The sequence below is a fragment of the Cyanistes caeruleus genome, chromosome Z (genome assembly GCF_971803275.1).
Source record: "Cyanistes caeruleus chromosome Z, bCyaCae1.hap1.1, whole genome shotgun sequence".
Classification (NCBI taxonomy): Eukaryota; Metazoa; Chordata; class Aves; order Passeriformes; family Paridae; genus Cyanistes; species Cyanistes caeruleus.
In genome coordinates, this window is record NC_141732.1 from 48870709 (window position 1) to 48896138 (window position 25430).

General features: G+C 36.1%; 1 protein-coding gene across 7 annotated transcripts in view; it reads left to right on the plus strand.

Annotated features, from left to right (window-relative positions):
* Positions 1–25430, plus strand: part of BNC2 (basonuclin zinc finger protein 2) — a 340849-nt gene that overhangs the window by 216907 nt on the left and 98512 nt on the right. For all 7 annotated transcript variants that reach the window (XM_086867613.1, XM_086867609.1, XM_086867611.1 and 4 more), the window contains exon 4: positions 12401–12636. In XM_086867613.1, coding sequence (XP_086723739.1) covers positions 12401–12636 — 236 coding nt within the window. The remainder of the gene's footprint in view (positions 1–12400; positions 12637–25430) is intronic.

A 25430-nucleotide genomic window follows, 5' to 3' on the forward strand; every position in this document is an offset into this window, starting at 1 on the left:
TTTTCTGGTGCTATTCTAGTATTTGTATAATGCAGGTTCTAGCTTGCTGTTAATGAGACTAAGAATGTAAGTAATCTCCATTAGAAAATGGACAACATCATAAAATCAGATGCATAAAATGACTGTGACTACTTCATTTAGAATTGTTGAGTTTTCTGAATTTCTACATGGTAGGCCATGAAATTGCCACATAAAAGAAATTAAATAAAAACAAAAGGAAGGAACCATAGGTGGAAATAAATAAAGAGAAGAAACAGAAGAACAGAGTGGAAATTTTAGAAATCACATCTCTCCCTTACCCCAAAGTTCCTGAAAGGACTTGATCTAGGAAGAAGGTTTAGAATTTAAATGTGAACTGCATGGGACTGAAATGGGAATGAATGCTATGTTGAAATAAAGTTCATCTGAATTCTTGTATTTGTCTCGGTCCAAAGATGTTAAGTGAAAGAAATCCAGGTTTCCAAAATCAAAGACAATCCCTAACTAAATAAAAAAAGAAATGTCACTGATCTTAGAGTCTCTCTAAAAGCTGGCAGAATTGCCATGCTGTTCTTTACTTAATAATTGAGATTTTTAAACAAAGAGTAAATTTTTTTTTTTAAAAAAAAAAAAAGGAATGTAATTATAGTTGACTAGTAAAATAATTTTGTTATTTCTGTATTGTCTGATAGGATATAAAAATCATCACAATTTGTAATATCAAATACAGTTGTTTGCTTCTATTAAATTTATTTAATTATTTGAAATGCTTTAAAATTACTTGAGAAAATATTTTTTTTAATAAGTTATTATTTATATTTAGATTTTTGGCAAAGTAATTCTCTGCAGCTCATTGATCATGAAAGCTAGTTATTCATGACTTTTAAAGTAAAACTGTTTTAGGTATAGTCTGGCTTTTCCTGCCTTTTACTGACAAGATCATTTTAATCCATCTGTTATAACTTTCTTCTGACCCTGAAGGTGGAGGCATATTTTTCATTACTTAGTTGCTTCCAGGAACCTTACAAGATTAACCTTCATTACTGGTAAATACTTTTTTAAGTGCCCCCCTTCTTCCTATGCCATTCCTTTATGCTTCCCTTTAGCAGGATTTTGCAAAGCAGCCAATGAAGCACAGAGAAAATGTTCTGTGTTATCTTGTGGGCACTCTGACCCAGTGTCTGGTTTTAAAGCCTGTCACACTGGTAGGAATGATGTGATGTAGTGTTTGCTTTGCGTTACACTGCTATCACCCTTAGTGCAAGTCAAGCTGAGGTGAAACCAAATCCAGATATTAGGGCAACCAAGACAAATAGTATTGTTTCAAGAGTTTAAAAGACAGAAATGACAGAAAAGAAATATGTTTAGATGCCCCAAGAACAAATAAGAAGCCTTCTTTTTCGTATTTAGCTGATACTTACATAACCATATGGTCAAGAGTTTAATCCTCATGCAAATTTGACATCCTCAGGTGTAAAGTAATGTTTTCCCGAGAGGTAAAACATAGACTCTACCCTACATATGTTCACACTTGTACCTCTTTGATTTCCCTTGGAATCTGTTCAGTTTAAAATATTTTCTCTTCTTCCCTACCACCCCAAGGATATCTTAACTCATTCAGGAAGAAGTTAGACCTTTCCACTTCTACCCAATTTCATTGGCTTACATTCCTTGGTTTTAATAAGCCAATATCCTTTGGACATAGTCAGGTGAGATTACAGCTGACCAGGCATTAAGCATTCAGCTAGGGGCTGACTGAGTGTTTGGTTAGCCCTAAACAGGCTGTGACTCATTCTGAGGCACAGTGCCTGTTTCTGCTGGGTTGGCCTATATTCACAACTAAAAATGAAATCTTCCCTCATTGTGAACATTTTATTTTCTGAAAAGCTTTTAAATTAGTGATCACACTTGATGCTTTCACAGAATTGTCATTAATATCATCAGATACTAATTGGCAACTCTCAAATACACTTTTTAAAATTATAATTTCCCTTGACTAGCTATAAAATGTCCATAGATGTTTAGACTAGAAGTATTTCAAAAGTGCAAGATATTGTTATTTGAGTGCTCATCATTTTTGTATTAACATTTTAGAGAGAAGGCTTAATCTCATTTAGCACACCCAATACCATGGGACAGAATTCTAGGAGATGTCTCAGGCAATGATATCTTACGCTTTCTCCTTAAGGAGAGACTCCAGAAGGAAACAAATAGACTTGCTGTGTGCAAGATGGAGAAAAGGTTATTAAAACAATGACTTTAAATTAACACCAGGAATTCTTCTTTCCAGCCACAGTAGAGGCTGCCTTTTGGAAAGGTAGTCTGTGAAATCCATGATCATGAGCCATTTACGTGTGATGATAACAAGTTCACTACATGGCATAGCTTCAGATAGGAGCAGTAGAGTGTATGGTGATTGCTGTCTGATTCCCAAATGAGCAGGATAAATTTTGTGAGACATGGGAGTTCAAACCACCAACAGATTTGTGGGGAAACAGTGGTAGTCTTCTGTAAGATGCATCCACTTCAGAATGTTTAGGTGACAGTACCTGCTCACTTGTCTCTTTTAACACCTATGCTGCTGCTCATGAATTGCTGTGATGTGCTAACCACTTTATCATTTTATTACAGTTTATTACATCATAAATTTTTATATCTTCTTAATGATCCTACAAGAAGCTTAATTGTTTATAGGAACATCCTAATTAACTAGAGTTCACTAGGTTAAGCAGAGCACAAATTGAAACAGCTCTAAATGAAACAAACTCTACTACTTCATTTCATATAGTTTCATAAGGTTAAAATAGGATTTGACTGCAAGAATAAAAAATCCATGCTTTTGGATGTTTAAATGATAATACCATGGGTAACTTTAGCTTTCTCTTTTGCAAATGTGAAATTGAAAGGAAAAACTTTTTTTTACCTACTAGGAGGAGTTTCATTTTGAGCTATAGCATTATGAGGACACTTGCCCCAGATTAATTTAGCCGACAGTAGTGTTACTCAATTAGCCCATTTGCATCTGGATTTTAGAAAGAGAAAAGATAGTAGAAGAAATGTACAACATGAGCCTCAGAGACTTTTCTAATTGTATTCTAATTGATTACAGTCAATTTTTCTGAAGTACAGGAAGCTTTGTGAAGTGGTCAGAGTACATGAATTGGGATGGTTAAGACTGATGTGTATGAATGGTAGAACTAGTTTTATGAACCAGTCTTCCCAGGGTCTGAAGACCTTCAGCTGTCAGCAACCTTAAGACATCAGGTTTTCCTGGAAAAACTGAGATGGCTTAGCACATATGGGAGAGCATTTCATAGGCTTGAGAGTTACACCCTAAACTGAAACACCACCATGGTCTTGGCTTGCCCTTGTGAAATACATCTGTGACACCATTTGAACAGAATGATATTAACAGGTGGGCAGTGCCTATTGCATTTTCATTACAGTTTTCAAGGCTGCATAAAAGATGGAAGAGGCTGCCTGAGAAGAGGTGGAATCTCACCCCCACCCCCCTGTTTAAGGACTCATCTTGGCAGAGCCAACTAATCTAAAGCCCTGCTTGCATTAGAAGACTGCACCAGACAATCTGTAGAAATCCCTTCCCACCTGGAATTTCTGTAAAACTGTGGATCACAGTTAATGGAATTGAGGCGCATTAGGATTAAGATGGAAATCCTCCAAATATGCTTATTCTTGCTGTGTATAGTATGTCAATCAAATGATGTTAGGATGATTAAGATACATATTAAACCCCATCTTACCATTATTAAGGGAAACAATAGTTTTAAGAAGGTGTTAATGGCTGATAGGAGGGGGACATTTCATTTTGGAGATGAGAGACAGGAAACTTCAAAGTTGAATGACTTATCAAAATAATAGAAAGAGATTATTAATTTAGCATCTACCATTATAGATTGTAGATTTCAACAATGACATCATCAATCTATGTGTCTAGGAGCAGCAAAAGTAGACTGTCCAACCAAAAGTTCTGAGCCAGTAGTCAAAGGCAATGAGAACACTGACTATGTCTGCACCATGAGCACAATTCCTTCTTGTCTGACCATGGTAGACTGAATGAGAAGCTGGTAACTCTGTCCATGGACAATCTCAGGCACGGCAACAGAGTATAGTCAGGTCAAGGGTCCATCCACAGGCTTCAATCAGAACAAAAAAAGGTGGGGCCAAAGCTGGGTTAGCAAACCAGGCTGTAACATGAGTCTCAGGGTAATCTAGAAGAAAGGACTTCAGCCAGACACACCCACAATGTAGTTTAGGAGGGCAACAAAGGTCTGGGCCTGAACTTCAGTAGGGGTCTGAATGCCTGGACTCAGGATCCAGGCTGGTGGGCATAACTGGTGCATGAAGACTGTGACACCATGATCCATAGCTGCTGTCTGCAGCAGAGGACACTACTGACACCAACACACACAGAAGCAGCTGTGTGTTGGAATGTTCACATGATTGATCTACGTGTGTTTCTCCATCACTAATCATAAGACTAATCAGCTGAAGTTCTCTTTTGCGTAGGCACCAATGCACATACTGATGGAGAGTGCTGCAAGGTCCAAAGCCCAGATAAAAGGCTCTGTCTCATCTTCCCTACCCTGGTCACAGTAGTCAGGTGTCTTCATTCCTGCAGTATGTCCATGAAGGAAATTTCTAGCCCAGATATTTTATGAGAATTTGGGAAAACTTAGATCTAACCTAAATTTCTGGAAGAAAGCATTTGGGGCACTTTTTTGGTCCTTTTTTTTTTTTTTTTTTTTCTCCCCTTTGCAATCATGTTTTCTACTATCTAAGAAAAATGTCTTTCTACAGAAAGAAAAAATAAAGGAGACACCTGTTTGGCTTGCAGGAATTGGCCAGGGAGGCTGTTTTCCTGTCAGGCCAAAAGCAACTAGCATAGGGCCCCTATAAAAAAAAGGTCAGAATTTTTTTTATTTTTTTTTTTTCCTTCCCCTCCTCCCTCCCCCCCACCCCGTTTCATGTGAACATTGGCAGAAACTCTGACAAGCAGTTCTTCATATTTTATTATGTTCTTGTCTGGCAGAATCTCTGTCAGGCAAAAACCTTGTCAGCGGAAAACCTGTCGTAGGATCAGAGGAGACAAAAACAGGTGTCACAGAGGCAGTCAAAACTGAAGGAAAAAAAAGATTAGGCTAAAGAGAGAAAGGCAGACAATTACATTAATGCCATTGCTTTTATCTTATAGATGTGTGTTATTATCTCGGGGTGCTGAGTGCGCAATTGCCTCAAAGAAAAGTAGACAGGAGACAAGGGGAAACTTGATAGTTATTAACTGAAGAGGCAGTGTGTCAAAGCTGGATGAGGTTCAAAGTTTTGTAAAGGGATAAAAAAATTGCAGACAGCAAGCAATGTCTGTGAACAAACTGTGGTTCTGCTTTCGGCTACATAAACCTAGTAGCATTCTAGATATTTTAACTTGGAATCAGATCATAGACAGAAAAATTAATGAAAGTTTTCATTCAGTCTTTTTTTAATAACATTTATTTTGTGTACATGCAACTCAAATGCTGGGGGGGTTTTTTGTTAGAGCATGAGGCATGGTGAGGCATGAAAACATATATCAGTTTAGCTGATGTGTTGTTTGGGTTTGGAACACCTATTATCAACACATGTTTAATTTTAAAATGCTATTAAGAAGCCTTTTACTAAGTGTGAACATCTGTACATGCAAGCTGTAAATTAGCAGATCACATATGTGTCCCTCCGTCAGAGACTCTGTGCATTTGGCAAATGGTTTCCATTATTAGTTTTTAAATACACTAAAAGGCATTAAAAAAAAAAAAATGGTTTTGCCTTTGAATCAGAACTTTTTTACTTACTCTCCTTCCATGATTTTTATCTTGGTGAACATTTATCTTTTATGTGGAATAAATTGTGAAAGCAATGAAGAGAAAGCTGAAAAAGAGATATCCAAAGGGTGCTATGTTGTGCCTGAAATTTGTATTCAGACTGATTCAGGATGTTCACCCACTGATATAAGTCATGTCTCCCACTGTATTTCTCCAGGAATGAATGGGATAGTTTCCTAAACCATGAAAATACTTGAGTTTTTCAATAGATCCTGAAAATTTTTCTTGTCCTTAGTCACTTTCTAAGCATTATATTTTTGAGGAGCAACTTTTTTCTGCCTTCAAAATGCATCACATTACACCATGTTGGAGGTGGTAAATTTTCATACTGAGGGAGGCTAGTTTAGAAAGCCTCTTATGTTTGTAATAAGTGGTCCCTCCAGCATTTTAGTCTATTACTAAGGATTTGTTACTCTTTTTTCCTGTGGTTGATGAAAAAGAAGAAAATTGTGAACTGTTCATGTTCACCACTAAAATCAAGAGTAAACTACAGTGCTTGACTTTGCCATTAATAATACTGTATCTGTTTTACCACATTCAACACACTCTTGTTGCAAACAAGAATTATGGAATCATTTTATGCTGGTATTATATATATATATATATATATATATATATATATATAGTATATTTAATCTGTCTTCTAATTTTAGTTTCTTTTGCTGCAAAAAGTGGCCCAGTTATTTAGATTTTATAAATGTCTGGAAAGCTCTTTTTATTGTCTAGATACAGACTATGTATAATTTTTTTCATCTTCCTTTTTCTTGAACAAATTTTTTTATCATTTGTATCTGTGTGTACTCCAACGGTGTTCCTCTTTGGCAAGTTGGGAGAGAGCATAGCAGAAAATCCAGAGTGGTTATATTGGAGAGCCCAACACTAAAACTGAAATGGAATGAGATCCATAATGCCCTACTGCAGCCTACAGACTGTGGTGTTCTGAGATACACAGCCAGGCAAATCAGCCTAGACCTTTCGCTTTTCATCCCTCTCAGGTTAATAAAATACTTATCTAGGATCAGAAAATTAGCAAGAGATAAGTGTATTTACAACTCCAGTTGCATTAAAACTAGGATATTTTAAATTCTTTTCTATTCAGTAAAGGCAAAATGTCATGCTTTTATTGTAGCTATTCAAAAAATAGTATGAGACCTCTAAAGCAAAAAATTCATCACTGCATATTTGTATTTCTTTTACTTAGCAAAAATGGAATCTGCTCAGAGGTATGGCTTTTAATTTGGTTGACCTTTTTCACTGTATATTGGGAAGGAAGGGGTCTAAGGGCAATGAGTAAATTTGCAGAGCTGAGCCTGTGAACTGGACACGGTATAGATGAAAACAAAAATATCTTCTTTGTTTTCTGTCTTTTGATAAATTTAAGAATAAGTTGTGTCTTATTTTAATGTATCCTTTGTACTTAAATTCAATTTAACTCCAGTAAAATATAAACAAGATACATTTCCCTCCTTACTTTACTACATTAAAAAACAAAACAAAACAAAATAACCCCACTATGAATAGAACATAAAAGTTTGTTCATTAATTTGTTGCAAAGATGTCCAAAGTTGGGTTTTTTTTCTAAAATATTACATATTAGGAGTACTGCAGACTGTAATATTGACGCTCTAATATTGAAGATTGACATTGCAACAATTTCAAAGTTTTTTTGACATTTCAGATTGTACTGAGCAGAGTCTCTCTACAATCTGGGGAATTTTGTTTGCTGTTCAAGGAGCTAAAGAGTGAATAAGCCAACATGGAGAGGTTCAGGCTTGACATAAGGAAACACTTCTTTGATGGGAGGGGTGGTCAAACCACAGACTTCCCTAAAGAGGTGGTCAATGCCCCAAGACACTCCCAGATTCAGAGGCATTTGGACACCCCCCTCAATATGGTTTAACTGATGATCAGCCCTGGAGTGCTCAGGTAATAGGATTAGATGGGTTTTTTTGGTTTCTTCCAGCTAAAATGTTCTCAATTATTATGGTGCATGTTTGATACTTCAGAGCTGGAAAAACATTGTTGAAATGTTCTTAATTCCTATACTAATTACCCTGTTAGTAGTTTTTCATTGTTGAAGGCAATCTTCTTTAGTGTCCTCTGCACAATCCTTTCTGTTCCACCCTCTCATTTTAACAGCTTAAATTTCTGAAACAAGTTCTTGAAATTGGGAATTTACCAATTGTGAACAAGTAACAAATGTTACTTTACTGAATGTTGTCAGAGTAAAGCATAAGGGTATTTTTAGGCCATCCCATGAAGATGTTGATTGCTCAGCAAGATTTTAAGATCCGTTAGATCTCTTCTTTCTGTATCAGAGAACACCTTTTCACATAATCTGAATTAATTAATATCAGAGTCACTATCAGGGCAGTGACAACAATTAAATTGCACTGTTAAGAAGAGGTACTTTTCATAGTCATGGTTTTGGAAAAGATTGTGTATGTTGCAGCTAAAATGTCTCAAACATGTATGGGTGAACTTTTGATCCCACTGGAACTGTTTAAAATGTGAGTAATGCTCATGCTGCACCAAGAAGGGACTTTTAATGTGTGCTTTGTGATATTCAGCCACTGATAACTTCTTAATAAAGAGATGTCTGTTTATGTCATTTTTCAGCTGTGATCGAGTACATTCTTTTGTATAGCATTTTTAATCTTGAAACCTCTTAATTGCTCGTGAAATCATAAGTTATTGCAGATATTGTTGAGAATATTCACCTGTAAAACAGTTCATTGTTCATTAGCATGTATAAACTAAACCGGTAGTTTAGAGCACAATGTAATCACTTTGCATTATCCACATGAAATTATGTGGGCAATTCAGGACAGCAGAATACAACTATTTACTCAGAGATTTGTCAAGAATCAGAAATTTTGCAGGAAAGCTAAAGCTAATGCTCCTTTCTTTAGAGAAAAACAACAAGACAGGTCCTTCTTTACCTCTTGCCTAAAAAAGTGTCCATCAACATAAATGGCCTCTTGAATCCACCTAGAACACTGACATCAGTTCATTAAGAGTACCAGAGGAGAAATGAGAAATGCTACAAAAATTCTCTCTGTCAGCTACATCCTTAACAATCTTTTAAAGGAACACAAAAATTTTTTATAAATTACAAGTTAGAGTGAGAATTTTAATTCTTCTGGCAATTTGAGGGGGTATCTATAGTTTATATTCATAAAGAATTTCAGAATTTTTCAGTACTCTTATTTCCTATATGAACACAACTGTGTTCCTTTTCATTTAATTTACCATTTTATTTTCATGTAGCAGGAGATTTGTCTTTGGCTCACAAATATTCTTATGCAGCCATGCAATAATGTATGTTTTGATGTGTTATAAATTCCACATTTTACTACATATCTTGACTTGTACTTGAAAAGGATAAAATTCACTGCTTATTATGTATATGCATAATAAAGCTACAAATCAAAATTGGAGATAATATCATTGTCACTTGGAATGTTGTTCCAATATCATGCTAATAGTATTTTTGTTTGTGTGTGTGTGTGTGTGTTGAGAAGCAGAGGTCTACAGATCATGCTGCTAAAAAATAAATATTGAAGTTAATTAAATAGTACAGGTTAGTTTGCAAAAATTTCTATCAGATGGTCAAAGAGTGTGATTAGTTATTTAAAAAAACTTTATTTATTTTTCCCCTTTTCCATTCCACCTCAACCTTTCCAAAGCTATTATCCTCAGAGTGGTCACCTTACATGAAGTGGGTACATGTCCACAGAATTTTGTAATCACATTTATAAAGAAATTAAAAGCTATTAGATCTGTAATCTACCCAATAATCCTTAGATAAAGATGTTTTATAATCATTCTCACTTAGACCACAGTAGAATAATGATCTTAACATCCTCAGCATGACAAGTCTTCTTTAGATGGAAGAACTTGCTTTTCCACACTGCAAGCATGGTATTTACTGTTAAGAAGAGAGAAACAATTATTCAATTGCATCAATTATTCAGAAAATAATGTATGTTTTGATGTCTTTGAACATGTCTTTGTCATGGTTCTGGTCTAAATTTGCATAAACTTGGAGAAGCCAATTAGTATCCTTTGATCCTATTCTCATTCTGTACGACTGAAGCTGAAAAGCTCAGGTAGATCCAGATCCACTCAATAGTTTCAATAGTCTGTTAGAAGGTGTTCTTACAGGGTATCTATATGAAGTTAATATTATATATTAATAATTAATAATAAATAATATTTACACCATTCCTATTGTGAGTAATGCTAGTATTAGGTAAAAAATCCCCAACTTTATTTTACTCCTTCTAAATGGTTGATCAGTCCCTCAGGTACATGTACATACATACCACTACATATACTGTCCAACCTGCAGAATAAAAATATCAATTTTCTTGTCTTTTCTAGCTGTGAACTTTCATGACACATGTATTAAGGTAGTAGCAAAACAACCATCCTAGAAAAAGATCATACATTAAATAGGGGAAAGATGGAGGGAAGGCAGGCAGAACGGTATTTAACCTGTTTAAACTCCAATAAATTCTCATTCATTAAACTTTGTAAAAAAATTAGTCCCACATCATGAAGCCTACATAGGCGAAGTACTTTGTAAGAAGAGCTTTTGGAAGAAAAAATCCCACTCTTCATGTACTGCAGTATAAACATCCCGTGAAGAGATACGGGACTGACGTCCCTAGGCTTGCCAATTTCTTATCTTATTTGAATGTTAAATTAATATTTAGAGCTATTTATTCAAAGTTGACTTAGCCACTAGAATAGGAAATAGGAAAGATCAGACAATTCAGTTGCAAGAAATGAAGTATGAGGAAACCGGAACTCTTTGACAATGTAGTCCTTGGAGTAAACGTGTTGAATGAAGCCAGCAAGTAAATGATAAGGGCCTTTGCGCTCTGGATGTAAGAAAGCAATTTATCAAGAGTACATGAACTCTCTAGTGACCGTAAGACGAGAGGAAACCAAGTACAGGAGAAGTCCCTATAAGATTATTTAAAATGCTCAGAAATTTTGTTTTAAAAAGCAGTAAGAAGCTTAGATGATGCAATAGAGTTCATAAAGTAGAAAGAAAATTAAATTTAAACATTAATACTCAGGAAAATGCATGATGTCATAAGCAATTCCACCTTTTTTAACTTCACAAGGGGATAAGAATTACCTTAATCCTGCAAATTTCCCTTATCTCTAAATTATTCGAATCAGTGAATAACATGGAATTCATAAAGCCAGGTGAAAAGAACTAGCCAGCTCTAGTAGCAGTAATCAAATTTTTGGTAAATCGTGGAGCTTAGTTTTAACATGTTTAAAAGACTGGAGTTTAGGGAGTATCTGTTTTATTTTTTTCCTCTAGAAACTATCAAACCTTTAACAGTCCCATTCAATTTGGCATTGCTTCAGTCTTGGTCATTAGTTAATCATAAATTTCTCTTGAACTATGAGTATTGCAGTGTCTGAGTGTCACCTGAGAACCCTTCTGCCATAGCAATTAAAATTACTTGTGACCTTTGGAAACTAGGACTGTTCTGGACTGCATCTGTGAAAAAGGATCCCTTAGTGATGACTGGCATCCATCAGGAGTCTGTACTGGGACTAGAAGTGTTTAATATCTTTGTCAACGGCATAGGGAGTCCATTAGCAAGGTTGCTGATGACGCCAAGCTGAGTGGTATGGTTGACACACCAGAAAGACAGGATGCCATCCACAGGGACCTAGGCAAGCTTGAGGTAGTGGACCCAATCAAAGTTAGGATCAGCAAGGCCAAGGTGCTGCACCTGGGTCAGGGCAATCCCTAACACAAGTACACACTGAGACATAAACTCATTGAGAGTAGCACTTCAGAGAAGGATCTGGGGAACTTCCGTGGATGAAAAGCTGAACATGACTCAACAACGTGCACCTGCAGCCCAGAAATCCAACCATACCCTGGTCTGCATCCAAAGTAGCACTGCCAGCAGGGTGTGGTAGATGATCCTGCCTCTCTGCTCCCATCAGGTGAAATGCCACTTAGAGTAGCAGGACTTACCTCTGGGGTTCTCAGAAAGGAAAGACTTGCACTTGTTTGAGCAAGTCCAGAAGAGACCACCAAGGTGATCAGAGGGATGGAGGTCCTGTCCTTTGAGGAAAAGCTGGGAGAGCTGAGATCCTTCAGCCAGGGAAAAAGTTGAAAAGAAGTTTGGGCAAGGCTCCTTGGCAACCTTATTGGGCTTTTAGTACTGAAGGAAGGCCTACCAAGATGCTGGGAAGAGACTTTTGACAAGGTCATGTAGGGATTGAACAAGAGGTAATGACTTTAAGCTGAAAGGAGGAGAGTAGATTTAGATGAAATATAAAGGAGATTTTTCTGAAAATGTTGAGGCATTGGAGTAGTTGCCCAATGAGGATCTAGACGCCCCATCCATGAAAATATTCAAGATCAGGACCTTTAAAGGTCCTTTCCAACACAAACTATTCTGTGACTCTCTATTTCTGTGTGGTGTATATACATGACTTTTTGGAGTTGTTTTCTTGTCTTTTCTTTGCTCGTTCCTCATACTTGACCCCTTTTGTTTCAGCCTTGGACAAACTTAGTACTCAGCACCTCTACCACCCAACCCAAGTGGAGATTGTGCAGTCCAATGTTGTGTTTGACATCAGCAGCCTGATGCTCTACGGTACTCAGGCTGTGCCTGTGAGACTGAAGATACTGCTTGACCGACTCTTCAGTGTACTGAAGCAAGAGGAGGTGCTGCATATTCTACATGGCTTAGGCTGGACACTTCGAGACTATGTTCGAGGCTACATTCTTCAGGTAGGAAATAAAACAAAGCATGTTTTCAAACACAGTTAACTGATTTTTATTTTTTTTTTGTTGGTGTATGTATGTAGTGATGGTGCACCCAAAGAGGTACAAGGATATGGAGTGAATTTAGTCTGGCATGTTGAAGCCTAATGATGATGTTGGCAAAATAAAATATTCAATTTTTCCTAAGCTGAAAAAATACAGGTGCCTTCATACCATAGTATTTATTTGTACTTGCTTATGTTTATTGTAGGAAATGCCTTAAATACTGGAAATACTGAGGTTAGATACCTGCAAGCATTATCTGGCCATCAAAGGCAGCTGGCAAGTTTTCAAGGGCTACTGTTTGACTTGGGGAACTAAGATGCAAGTCAGCAGCTCCATCATCTTTTCTTTCCTTCTTTAGAAAGATACCTAAAAATGTGTAGATTAAATGGATTGTGTTCATGATTATATTAGAAAGTATCCTTATGTATAAACAGGAAAATCCTTTTTGTAAGGCCATTTTTGAAACATAGCTTTAAAAGAAGTGTTGAATGCAGATTAGTTGATACAGACAGTCAAAAGAAAAATATGTTTAACAGAAAAATGGACAGGCTTGCTTTATGACTATGGTCATAAATATATGTATAGTTGCTTACATGAAAAATTTCATAATCTATTGAGTTCCAAAGTGATTTTTTACATTTTGTAAGACTATTTCTGATTAACAACTAAATACTACATACTTCTGAATTCTCTTAATCGCTACTGACTTTGTAGGAGCTCTTAATCATCTAGAATTCATCCAGTTATTGAAATGGAAATGCCTAAAAAACTTTGAAAATTTTAGTTGCTGATTTATTGCCTTACTTTCATAGGCAATGGTAGCAAGCTTAAAACTTTATTGAAAATATGGGATTTATACCTGCTCTGAGAAATCCTGACTCTATTTCTTAGTTCCTCTTTGTGTGACAGAACATGTGATTCTATGGAAAACTTCACCTTCTGCTCCTGTAAATATTTTCTTAAATACTTTATATTTGAGATTTTCACAGAAAAATATACTGAATTGTAAAACAGTCCTAGAGAAAAGGAAATAAAAAGGTTTATTCTTTAATAATGAAATATTTTTATTCTTGTTAGGACTCATATGGAATGGGGCTCTTTAATTGTTTCAGGATTCTGTCAGGCATCTATTTTGTAAAGGCTAAGTGTTACATCTATTCAAATAGAACAGAATCCATTTTTTCTATTACCACTCTAAAATTAACATATAAGGATATATCCATCATATTTGTACAGTAGAAATCTATGATGTTTGTATGATATAAATGTTTGGTTATGTATTTATAAATTTTACATATTATATATAATTAAGATGGATACATGAGAGATAACTAAAGAGATATGTACTGGGGTAATGTGCATGTTGCGTCATATTTTAGGTTCCTGGATTCTGAATGCTACTGATCTCAAGGGCTGAAGAAATCTGATATGTAAAGGAATACATGTAAAAAATGCATAATTTTAAGATACATATGATTTAAGTTATAACCTTAGAAATCTGATGGTTACTAAATGTGATTAATAATTAGGTGAACTATATTACAAACATGGAATGTAATTCTGTGTCTCTTACAGACAAGAAGACTGACTGAAATCAGTAGTTTTCTTGTTTTAAAGGCCGTTGAATCATGCTCACATTGATTTTGTTTTAATTATCTTTTGGAATGATCTCAATATATGCAAGAATGGCTTGTAATATAATTACATGGATGTTTATACAGACTGAGATTGTGACCTATGCATCTGAAAGTTGTAAAGGCCTGTAATACCCCATTAGGTCACAGTTCAGTTTCTCTGGCTAAAACTCAGTCACATTGTAGCCCCCCAGGCATGAATTTCACCATTGCTATATTCAACAACAGTATATTGAATATTATGCCATTTAAATGAGAACAATTATCAGTGAAAGTTAAGGGCAGCTGTTACAGACTTGCCACATATTGACTTCATTAGCACTCGACTGTGGATTTTCTTAATGAGTGAATGAAGACCTATGATAGGTGTGTAGTCGAGCATCCCTGTTAATTTATCTGTCTAATTTCAAAGAATCACACACTGGTCAAGGTTAGAAGGGAGGTCATCCTGTCCAAGCAGAGCCACCTAGAACTGTTTGTCCAGGACCATGTCCAGATGGCTTTTGAATATCTCCACAGGATCTCTAGGCAAAAAGTGCATTTTTTTTCCATTAAAGCTAGAAAACGCAGTATATCGCAGAAAAGGAGAATGCTTAGTAAAACATACATGCAGAGAAAGCTTGGGAAAATTAATTAAATTTATGATAATAAAAATGTCTTCTTTAAAAATAGCTCTATTGAAAGTTTTTGTTAGAAAGGAGAAAAGGGATATGCAGGGAAATTTGAAAGGAAATGTATAGTAACTTTAGCACAGTAAAAGTGCAGACAGGTAATGTCTCCTTTGACCAACAGGCATTTTTTTCCATGAAGCTTATCATTATAGATTGAAACTTTTCAAAGGATTGTTTGAAGCTTTCAGAATCAGCTTTTACATTCAGAAAACTCTGAATGAAATATTGTAGGCATGGTACAGGAGCATCAAAAGTATCAAATATGAAAACAAACCATCTGGAATATCACGAACCATGGGATTGTTGATAGGCTACCATTCAGTGAACTGAGGAACATCTGACTCTTAGTCAGAAATTATAGTTCTTTGTATCTTGTCTGTCCAAACCCACCTAAGTTATCTCCTATTTCCAGTAAATTAATGCCAGTAAATTTACCATACATACAACTATATATTCATTGTATATCAAATACATATATCATATAAATACATATCAAATATATATCCATAGGGAAAGGTTTGCTATGGTAGTGTAATTAGAGAACCATAATCTAGTAAAAATAATACTTTACACTTGTAACTTTACAGAATCATGTATAACACTATTCTCCCGTTTTTTCCTCAGGGGAGGAAAAACAGGAAGCTTAGTAGCAAGGACTAAGAGAAGTAACAGAATAGAAAAAGGTAATGGTTGTAACAGATTCCAGAACACTTTACCTAGGTTCGAGTTCCAGTGTTCATTAATTAACCACCATGCAAGAGATTTGTAAAGCTGGCACAAAACTGGAGTTTTACGCTTTGGGATGGTCTAACACATCTACCTGTGCTGAATGTGCCCTCAACGTGATGTTAAAATATTTTAATATTTTCTCTAAATGGAGGCGTTTTTGAAGGGTAGGATATATGTATCCACTCAAAATCAACTACTATTGTCAGATGATTTCCACAACCAACTGACCAACTAACCAACCAACCAACCAAAAAAACACAACAATCAACCAAATAAACAACCCCCCTGCAAGCCTCACAACTTTTTCCTTGTAACTTTTGAGAAAAAGCTCGTGGAAGCTTTGAAACATGGTGAAACAACAGAAAAGCAGTTGTTTATTAGTACTGCATAGTGGGTGGGATTATTTGTAATACCTTCATTTTGACTAATGTTTCTAAACAGCAAATTAAAAATCAATGGGCAGAGAAAAATGCAGTATTTATGCCTTCATTCAGTGGATGCGTTAATAGAGCACAGGAAATCAAGGAATCCTGAAGCCACAGAGGTAATTTGATAACACTGCCTTTCACATTTGGGCACAGTCACAATATTGCCAGTAATAGCTGAAAGTCATTAAGACCTGGCAAGATTCTCTGGCCTCCATGCAATAAATTGAGTTTCTAGTGAATAGATACCTATCAATGAAATGTTAGTGATCATTTGGTCACCAATCTCGTCAGACTGCCACAGGATGAATGCCTTAGCAGAAGAGCTGTTCTCTCATCTTTAGAACTAATGCTTAAAAAGACTTTATGGCATAGGGGATCATTCTGGATTGTGTTTGCTCCATAGGAATTCAGAGTGCTTAAGATTTTAGGCTTGTTTTTTCTGTCTCAAGGAGCTAATTCACTGTACTTGGTGTTGACCTGTATGTGATTAGTGAGCCCATAAGTTTTTGCTTTTGGGAACACCTAATTTCATGTGTCTTTTACATGACAAGAGATGGTTTTTGTCAAAAGCAGTAGGTGTTTTGGGTCAGATATGGCACATGCTACTCAAAGAGATGTATGTGACTAGTGGCTCTATTGACTTTACTTTTTCTGTAAAGAACAGCTCAACTGTGAGTCTCCAACTCTGGTTTAATTCCACCTAAATTGAGAGAAGAGGTAACTTTGCCAGCTGTTCCGTGATCCACCAGAGATCACAGGGCTGGGGAGAATACCCCATCCATTTGCTAGCATAGTTGCATTTGTAATTGCTCCCTAGCCAGGTTCTCTCTAAACAAACCAGGTTAGAAAAATCTTCCTTCTAAATGTGCAAGTTAACTCTCATTGTGCTGAGAGGAAAGGGCTTGAGAGGAATTATGCCACTAGCAGTGAGCAGCTGGGGCATTCAGCTTTTACACTGGTCCAGCTGCAGAAGAAAGGACATGTGATTACATCTTAGAGGCCATAAACTGACTGCATGCAAATAATGATTCAGTTTTGAGTAACAGCTCAATACTTTTTCAACTGTTTTGTGGTCAAATAGTTGTACTCTCTCAGTGTAAAAGAGGAAAATATATCTCGTCTTTAGAATACAAAGAAGGAAGAAGAGGCACAGAACAGAACACTGGCAGAATTAGAAAAAATGGTCTAGACCTAGGAGTTCCATTCTTATCATCATGCCCTTGAAAAAAAAGTAGATTAGTCAGTAGCTTATAGGCAACATCTTAGCTTCCAGACTCTCTGGTGCTGCTCACAGCTATGAGAAATTTTAAAAAAATTAAAAACATAGAACAAAGTCAAAACTAATGCCAGCTGGAAGACTATGGGTATTTTACAGGTCCAAAAGGAGACTCACTCACAAAAGTTCATATACTGGACACTATATGGGAAATCACTAATCCTAAATGAAGGTCTTTCCTGTAGCTGAAACATGCTAAAAAAAAAATGTTGAAATTCAAAATTATTAGGTATCATTTTCTGCTTTGGGAAAATTGGTCTAGTCTTCCATTGTTGTGATTGTTCAGTAGTCCTAAGCAACTGTTAAGCAAGAAGTCAGCTAAGAAGGTTTGCTTTCAGAAGGTATACATGGTTCAGGGCAGAAAGTAGGAAGTTGTGGGCAGTTTTAGATATTTTTTCAAAAAAACGAAATCCCATAACTAAAACAAACTCATTGAAATTATTAACTGCTTAGCAGTGTTTAAGTAATTCAGTTCTGAGATTTTAAAAGAAAAGTTAGCTATATGCATAGTGAAACTACATACTCACATATATTCACATATATGTATCAGCATATATATACACTGATATAACGGATATTGTCAGTTATATTTGACAAACAGTTTCTCAAATTATTGCAAAACATAGTTTCTCTTCATAGTACGGGTAAGTTGGTTCCTGTACTAGTTTGCCATCACTAGTTTGTTCATTTTTCCATCCAGATTAAATGAAGATATTTGGGTAAAGGCCAAAGAAAGAAGTTTGAACATCTTTAATAATATTGTTCCTAATTTCTTTCTTTCTCAAAATAATCCGTTATCATTTCACCTTCTAAATACACACATAGATAGAAATTGCACAGATAGAAATTGCTTTACTATTCTTAGAATTAAATATTGCCCACCATTGGCTTGCTCTCTAATCTCTTTTAGAGGCTCTATAGAGTCTTAGATTTTCTGTCTGAAATCATTTGCCTTTTAGGATCTTTGAACTTCTGCTGTAGAACCTAAGCACAAGGACTATTTCATTTAACAGCTTGTCAAACAGCCTCCAGTGCTTAAACATAAAGAACATTAGAAAGAAAACAAATGAAAAGAAGCTCTGATACCAGCTTTTGCAAGGTAGACATGGAATGTCAGGCTGCTGCAGTGATGGTATCATAATTTAAGTTCAATGTTGTCTGCTATCTATAATCATGAGTCACGCAAAGTTTCTGTTGGGCTTTTTTTTTCCCCAAGTGATGTCAGGTGATTTTACTCTTTGTCTTTTTGTTTTTCTCTTTTTTGGTTTTTGGTTTTTTCTTTTTTTTGGAAAGGTTTTTGTCTTTCACAACAAGAACTCCATTAAAATATTGGTATTCTATATTATTTGTTAAAGAAAATTAAAATAAATAGGCAAATAAATTAAGAAAAATAAAATTGACTGTTGCAACCCAGTAAATGTTAATTGACAGTTTCATATGTGAAAAATAAAAAAGAAAATTTGTTTGTGAAGGTTTTGTATTTATTTTATTGGCTTTGCTTCCTCATTGGTCTATTTGCCAAAACGTTAATTAATACTTTACACTCTTTTAGCTGTGGCCACTGGAGAATCTCCATGCCTTTTAAGAAGCAGTTACTTAGTGTTTCCATGCCTCTATGAGGAATATGCCTTTTTTTAAAAAAAATAACTTGTAAAACTGATGCAAATAAAGGTTAAGAAGTTTATCTAGTAAAGATTTTAACACAGCCAAAGTAGAATGTAAGCCTTTCACATACAACATCGTGTTATCCATAATAACTGCCACCCACTTTAATTACTTGATAATGAAGGAAGTTACCTTCTTACAGATTAATATACTTTCTTCAGCTTTGTTAGATACAATCCTGTCTTGTGTTTTCTTTTCTTCCTTGCAGTTATTTTTAACTCATGTGTGTCCTTTGGTTCTGATGTTTTTTAACAGTGGCCCTCAGAGCAAACAAGACTCAAAGCTGGATAACATTTATCCAGACATCTAGTCCTGCAGTACACACAGGATTTAAAAGTCTTTCTTTTGTATGTGCTCTGCCTGTTTCTTGTTCTTTCAGCTGCTCTATTCCTTTCTCCCTCTCTTTCCACTTCAATTTCCTTATTCTTTTGTCACTGCCTCTCTTCCCCCCCCACTTTTTTTTACTTGCTTATTTTCCCTTCTTCAGCCTCACCTTAGTTTCACTTTCCCTTGATCTCTGACTTTTCCTCTTTAGCACAAGATGATGTAAAAGATCTGTTAAATGTCCATCTTCTGAGTGTTCTATTCCTCCCATGGAATCACTGTATGCTAATATTTGAAACTCTGGAAGAGTTTTTCTTTTCCCCTGTGTGTCAGTTTAGTATGACTCCCATACACTTCTGTGGAATGGAGATTCTCTTCTATGACTCTTCTTAGGTATTCTAATCTAGGTGTGACTATTATGTCTTTACCCTAAACAGAGGGTGGAAAAAGCTCCGATAAACCTTAAAAGACTGAAAAGGGAGATAGGAAACACAGCACAACTACTGAGCCAGGGAGGAGCTTTGTTGTGTGTTCGAGCAAAGCAGTGCCAGTTGTTCTACAGTGTGAAGTACTTTCAGATTTTCTCTGTATCTGCACTATCTTCCCTAAGATCTCTCTGATGCTTAACGCTCCTGATTACACTAGTACTATATCAGGATATTTATCATGGTTCACACTTCAACCAAACAACAATAAAAATAAAGTCCAGAGAGCAGATGACACTTCTGAATGCCACCAGGACAAGTTATGTGACAACAGATGTCTCAGTACATGCAAAGATCATTGGGTTTTCCAGAATATGTGCAGCTGGAGAGGTGTGCTATTGCTGCTCAGTGTCTTGCATCTTGCAAGGGTAATGAAGCAGAGGGCTGTATAACCCCTGGTGATCAACAGAAGTATGCATCATGCTAGTTCCTAATGATTTCTATGGAATAGTTAGCCTTTATAGCCATAGTGCTTCATATTGCTCTGAAATGTAAAAGTGGCTGTTTAATGGAAAGGATTTATGGCTGTCAATCAAAAAAAAAGGAAAAGGGAGAAAAAGAGAGAGACTTTTGTGTAGGTGTATTTGTCCTATCTGGAATGTGTACTGACTGTTTACAGTACTAGGGGTGAGAAGCTGTGATCCCACTGATGTACTTCTCTCACAGCTAATAGACTGCAGAGCACAGAAATGTTTGTTACTGAAGGTCTGTCAGACGTGCGCCAGGACCATGTGTGCTTACTTTTTAAAATGGAGCTGAAAATCTCTTCACCTGCCAAGGCTTGAGTTCATGATCCTGTGTCTCTCTTGTGATAGTTGATGAAATCACAAACACCCAAAGCAGAGTGAAGGATGAAGGAGGTGAGAGGAATAGTTCATTCCCTAGGCTGTTTTAGGTGTGAGTGATGCCATCAAGCATTTCAGAAGAAACAGAGCCCTGAACTTGGGTCTTGGCAGGTAAGCCAAAGAGGAAACTATTTCCAGCTTTCTTGCTTCAGAATGTGGCTGAATTTATATTAACCATTTATGATCACAGATCTTTTTCCTTCAAACACATATGAGTGTGCATATGTGTGTGTATGAGTGTGTGTATGTGTGTCTATGTATATTTATGTATATATACATGTACTTGAAAAATCTATAAATTATAATTCTATTTCTAGTACATTGTGACTGTGTGTGTCTTTGAAAATCTCTGTTTTTGAGATTGATTCTCTGTGGATGAAGGAAGAGTAGAGAATGGCTTTCCTTGTAGCCTGGAAAATCACTTGCTGACAATGCCATGTTGGAACCTCTACCAGAACATATCCTGCACTGTGTCAAATAAATAGTTGAGGACAGGATCTTGGGGTTACTGTTCATCTCAATTTTCTTGTGAGAAATGCAGTGACTTGTTATAAAATAAAGAAAACAAAAAGGGCGTAAAGCTATTGATTGAAGGGAAATATGTGTGTGCCTGTGGAGGGGAGTGGGTTGTGCCAAGAATGTGAGGAATTAACATCATTCTTCTCACTAAAAGCAGCTCAGAGTTTAGAAATTCTGCTTTTTGTAGACTATTCTCTTTGCAGAGAACCTTGGGCTGAATTCAAATCATGGTCCTGGAGGTGATAAGGTTGTGATATTAACCATTCAGCTACACATCAATGGAGATTAACTCAATTAGAGAGTATGGAGTCCAGACCATGACACTTAAATGGATTTAAGACGTTTTTTCCAGTTTAGAAATCTCTTACTTTGAGTTTAGGTGTGGTTTTGATTGTCTGTGTGTCAGCCTTGACTTCAGGCACTTAGGAAATTTAGGTCCACAGACACTTAGGAACCAAGGAGGGCCACAGAGAATCAAACTTGTCATCTGTCCAGCATCAGTTGATTTACTGTTTTTCTTGAAGTCCAAGGGATCTCAAGGGGACTTTTTTTCCCTTGCAGCACTGATCTTTCAATGAGGTGCTAGTGCCTGTCCTGAGCAATAACAAAGAATAACAGTGAAGTGTGAGTGACTCTTATTAGGAAGGGTAAATGTCGTTAACACTTACTGTTGCCTTCTAGGCAGTAAGAGGACAGCATTGAATGCAGACAGACAACCCCCTTTTACTTAACAAGGTATATTTTGACTCTAATGAAGATGAACTTCCATATTTTAATTGAGAAATTTACTTTTCTTTCCCGTGCTGAAACATCTTCTCTGATTCGCCTGTCATTTTGCAGCATGTTCTAGAATTTTGAATATTTTACTTGAAGCCAGGAAGCGTGTATTATTCTATTGGCTCTAATATATTAACTTGCAGCACAAGTCCTTTGTGCTTCCGCTTGATTTTTTTTTCTCCTCCTCCAAAGCTTGAACAAAATGTTCTAATCATCCCAATTTATACTTGGATGTTGTTAATTAATGTTTATGAAGTGCTTTGAGATCATCTCGTGAAATAGAATGTGTAATTATGATTATTCTTTAGTCAAATTCTGAAACATCACCACCACTGGAACAGTAATTTCAGTAAGTATATTTTTTTAAATTATCTTTTGAGCAAATAGAAGAGAAAGATTTTGTTTCATAACTTCACTTTTACCTTTTATAGTAGTGTAAATATGTCTTTTTCCATCCAGCCTTGGTGGATTCTTCACGATGAATCTTGCCAGAATTGCACCCTGAAGTCTTGCATTCCATCTACTGGAAAGGGTGTGGAAAAAGGGTGTGGAAACCTCTGTTACTGACTGGCAGTTGCCTGCACAGAAAGAAGTCACTTGTAGGACAAGTAGGTTTTTGAAACTGCTGGCCCAGTATATGTCAGCTTGCTGGGTTTGTTTGTATCTCTATAGCTTGAGTAGTGATGTAGATATGATAGTAGAATTAACATAATTACATTTTTATCTGTTGGGTGTCTTTTAGTTGTGTCCAAGCTGACATATGGTGCTGACAAACAGATATAGCAGAAATAAGGCAACTTATCAAGTTGCTTTTAATGTAGCTTATGCTGCACCAGGCTTTCCATGAAAAGCTCTCAGACTATTTGGAAGTAGCTAGGGCAATGCCTGGGAAAACTTGCTTGGTTCATGCTGAGTATGTAATGTTGTGATCCACAGAAGTGTTTCTGTCCAACTCATGTCTTTTAGAAAGGATTTCATAAAATAAAATTTGGGGTTAAAGTACTAATTTATTGTAATAAGTACTAATTTGGTTGTTTTCCATGTGGGAACTGTTTTCCTCTTGATAGCATTTCAGATAGTACCATAGGATACAAAAAAGAGCTGTCTCATTTGTAGGCTCAAAGGGTTGTGAGGTAGTGGGTCTAAGAGCCATGACATTCATTTTCTGCCACAGCTGCAGGCAGAGATATGTTTCTTGGTAGAAAAAGAGTGAGGAATTAATAATGTCTGTAGCAGATTGCTCACAGAATTTGTATTTGTTGTGAGGCTCAGAGAACCTGAATGTTACAGAATGTGAGATCTTCTGGGACAACTGACCAGCAGATGTGTGGTTGTCCAGAGATAGAATGGCAGCCAATTATGATGTTCATGCCATCTCAGACCTAGCCAGTCTTCATTTTGGGGGCTGTGGCATGAGAAGCCTGTGTTGCCCCAGCCACATATGGCTAGCAAATTGATTGTACAGGATGAGCCAAAGATGAACCTTGAAAGAGTGTCTCATAATACTTCATTGTATATATTTTCAAACCCAGGAACTTTGTGTGTTATGAAGTGTACTGTCTTGTGACCCTGTATATATGTCAAGTTGCTAATTTTGTTGCTGTGTTATAGTGCAGCATTATTGCGTGTGGTATTAATACTGTCCTATAGCAATTATTAAGTGGAAGGTCACACTGGTATTTAGAAAGATATCTGGGTATCTGTTTTTCTGAAATGCAGTTAGGTCTCTCATTGGGTCATGGAAACCTTTTGATATAAATAACCTGAACTGTTCATTTTTTTTCTGAAGTTACAAAAAAAAATTAAAATATATCTTTTCAAAGTTGTTTTCGTTTCTTTGGTTTGTTGGTTTTTTTGGTGAATATTAACCTGCAGAATTAAATAGTTCAATAAAAATATAGTACCTTAGCACAGAACTGATTATTGTATCAATGTTGAGATTTGTTTGGAGCACAAGAGAAGTGCCAATGCAAGGAAAGTTTTGTGGATTTTGAAGAAGTCAAATCTGAAGAATTTTAATGCCAATCCAATTTGACATGCTTAAGAAGTTCCTCAATCTGAAAATTCAAAATGAAATTATACCTATATTCTCATTCCTGAATAATAACTTCAGTAACACAGTATGAATTTCCTGTACTAGTCACATCAGTCTTTTGGTGTGTGTCCATAAGGCTTTCACCCACCACCAGTCTGCTTTATGCTGTAGCACTCTGTAACTTCTTTGCTAAGGTTCCCATTTTTACTTCAGCAGTGTTTACCTTCAGCTGATACAAGATAATTGTATTGCAATTTCAACAGCTACTGCACTGTAGAAAGTCCTTCTTGCTTTATTTGTTTGATTTTTCTAGCTGTTCAAATGATCAGGACTTGTATAACAATGGTTTTTATAACTTTTTTTTGAGATTAGTTCAAGAGACAGGAAGGAAAGTTGTCAAAATCTATGAAGTCTCTGAGTGCTTTCTGTATGTGGCCAGGTAGTAGAGAGAGATTCTGAAGAAAAAAGCAACACATCTCTTTTGAGGCACCAAAGAAACTACAGTGGAGAAGCAGGGAGGAAAGAAGTTAGAAAGATGCAAACAAAAAGAAGAATCTCAGTTTAATGTAGAGATATAAAGCCATAGGGAGCCAAACTTAATTTGTTACCCAGAGAACTGCTCAGACACTGTCAGAAAGTGGTTGCTGATTTAGCAAGGTGCACAAGAACCTACCTAACTTTATTAGTACCCTTGACTTCAACAGTCTTCTATTCACATGTTTAACATTAAGCATATGCTTGTATGTTTTTCTGAATTGGGGTCTCAGTAAATGTATGTAGGTCAGTTGAGGTCATGTAACAGCTCTCTTCCTGTAAGCACTGCTGTTTCCTTGAAAAGAAATTAATAGCAGGTTGTAAGAACTGTACAAGAAAGTATGTTTCAATTAAAAATTGTAGACTTCTAAAGATTCTTTATTGTTAATTGTTTTCACTGGAGTAGACTCCATCTATTTCTGCACAGACATGTATTACATCTCTCAAAACCAACCTGTGGATTGTTTATGGTGTGTTATACAAATAGAGACTCACTAATAAACCAGAATCTCATCTTGAGGTCTCCAAACCAGTTTTGGCATTTCCCATGATGTCCAGAGCCTCTCTAAAGTAAGATCTAGACTTCTTTGGTCCAGGTTGCCTTTTCTTTCTTTCTCTCTTTCTCTCTTTCTCTCTTTCTCTCTTTCTCTCTTTCTTTCTTTCTTTCTTTCTTTCTTTCTCTCTTTCTTTCTTTCTTTCTTTCTTTCTTTCTTTCTTTCTTTCTTTCTTTCTTTCTTTCTTTCTTTCTTTCTTTCTTTCTTTCTTTCTTTCTTTCTTTCTTTCTTTCTTTCTTTCTTTCTTTCTTTCTTTCTTTCTTTCTTTCTTTCTTTCTT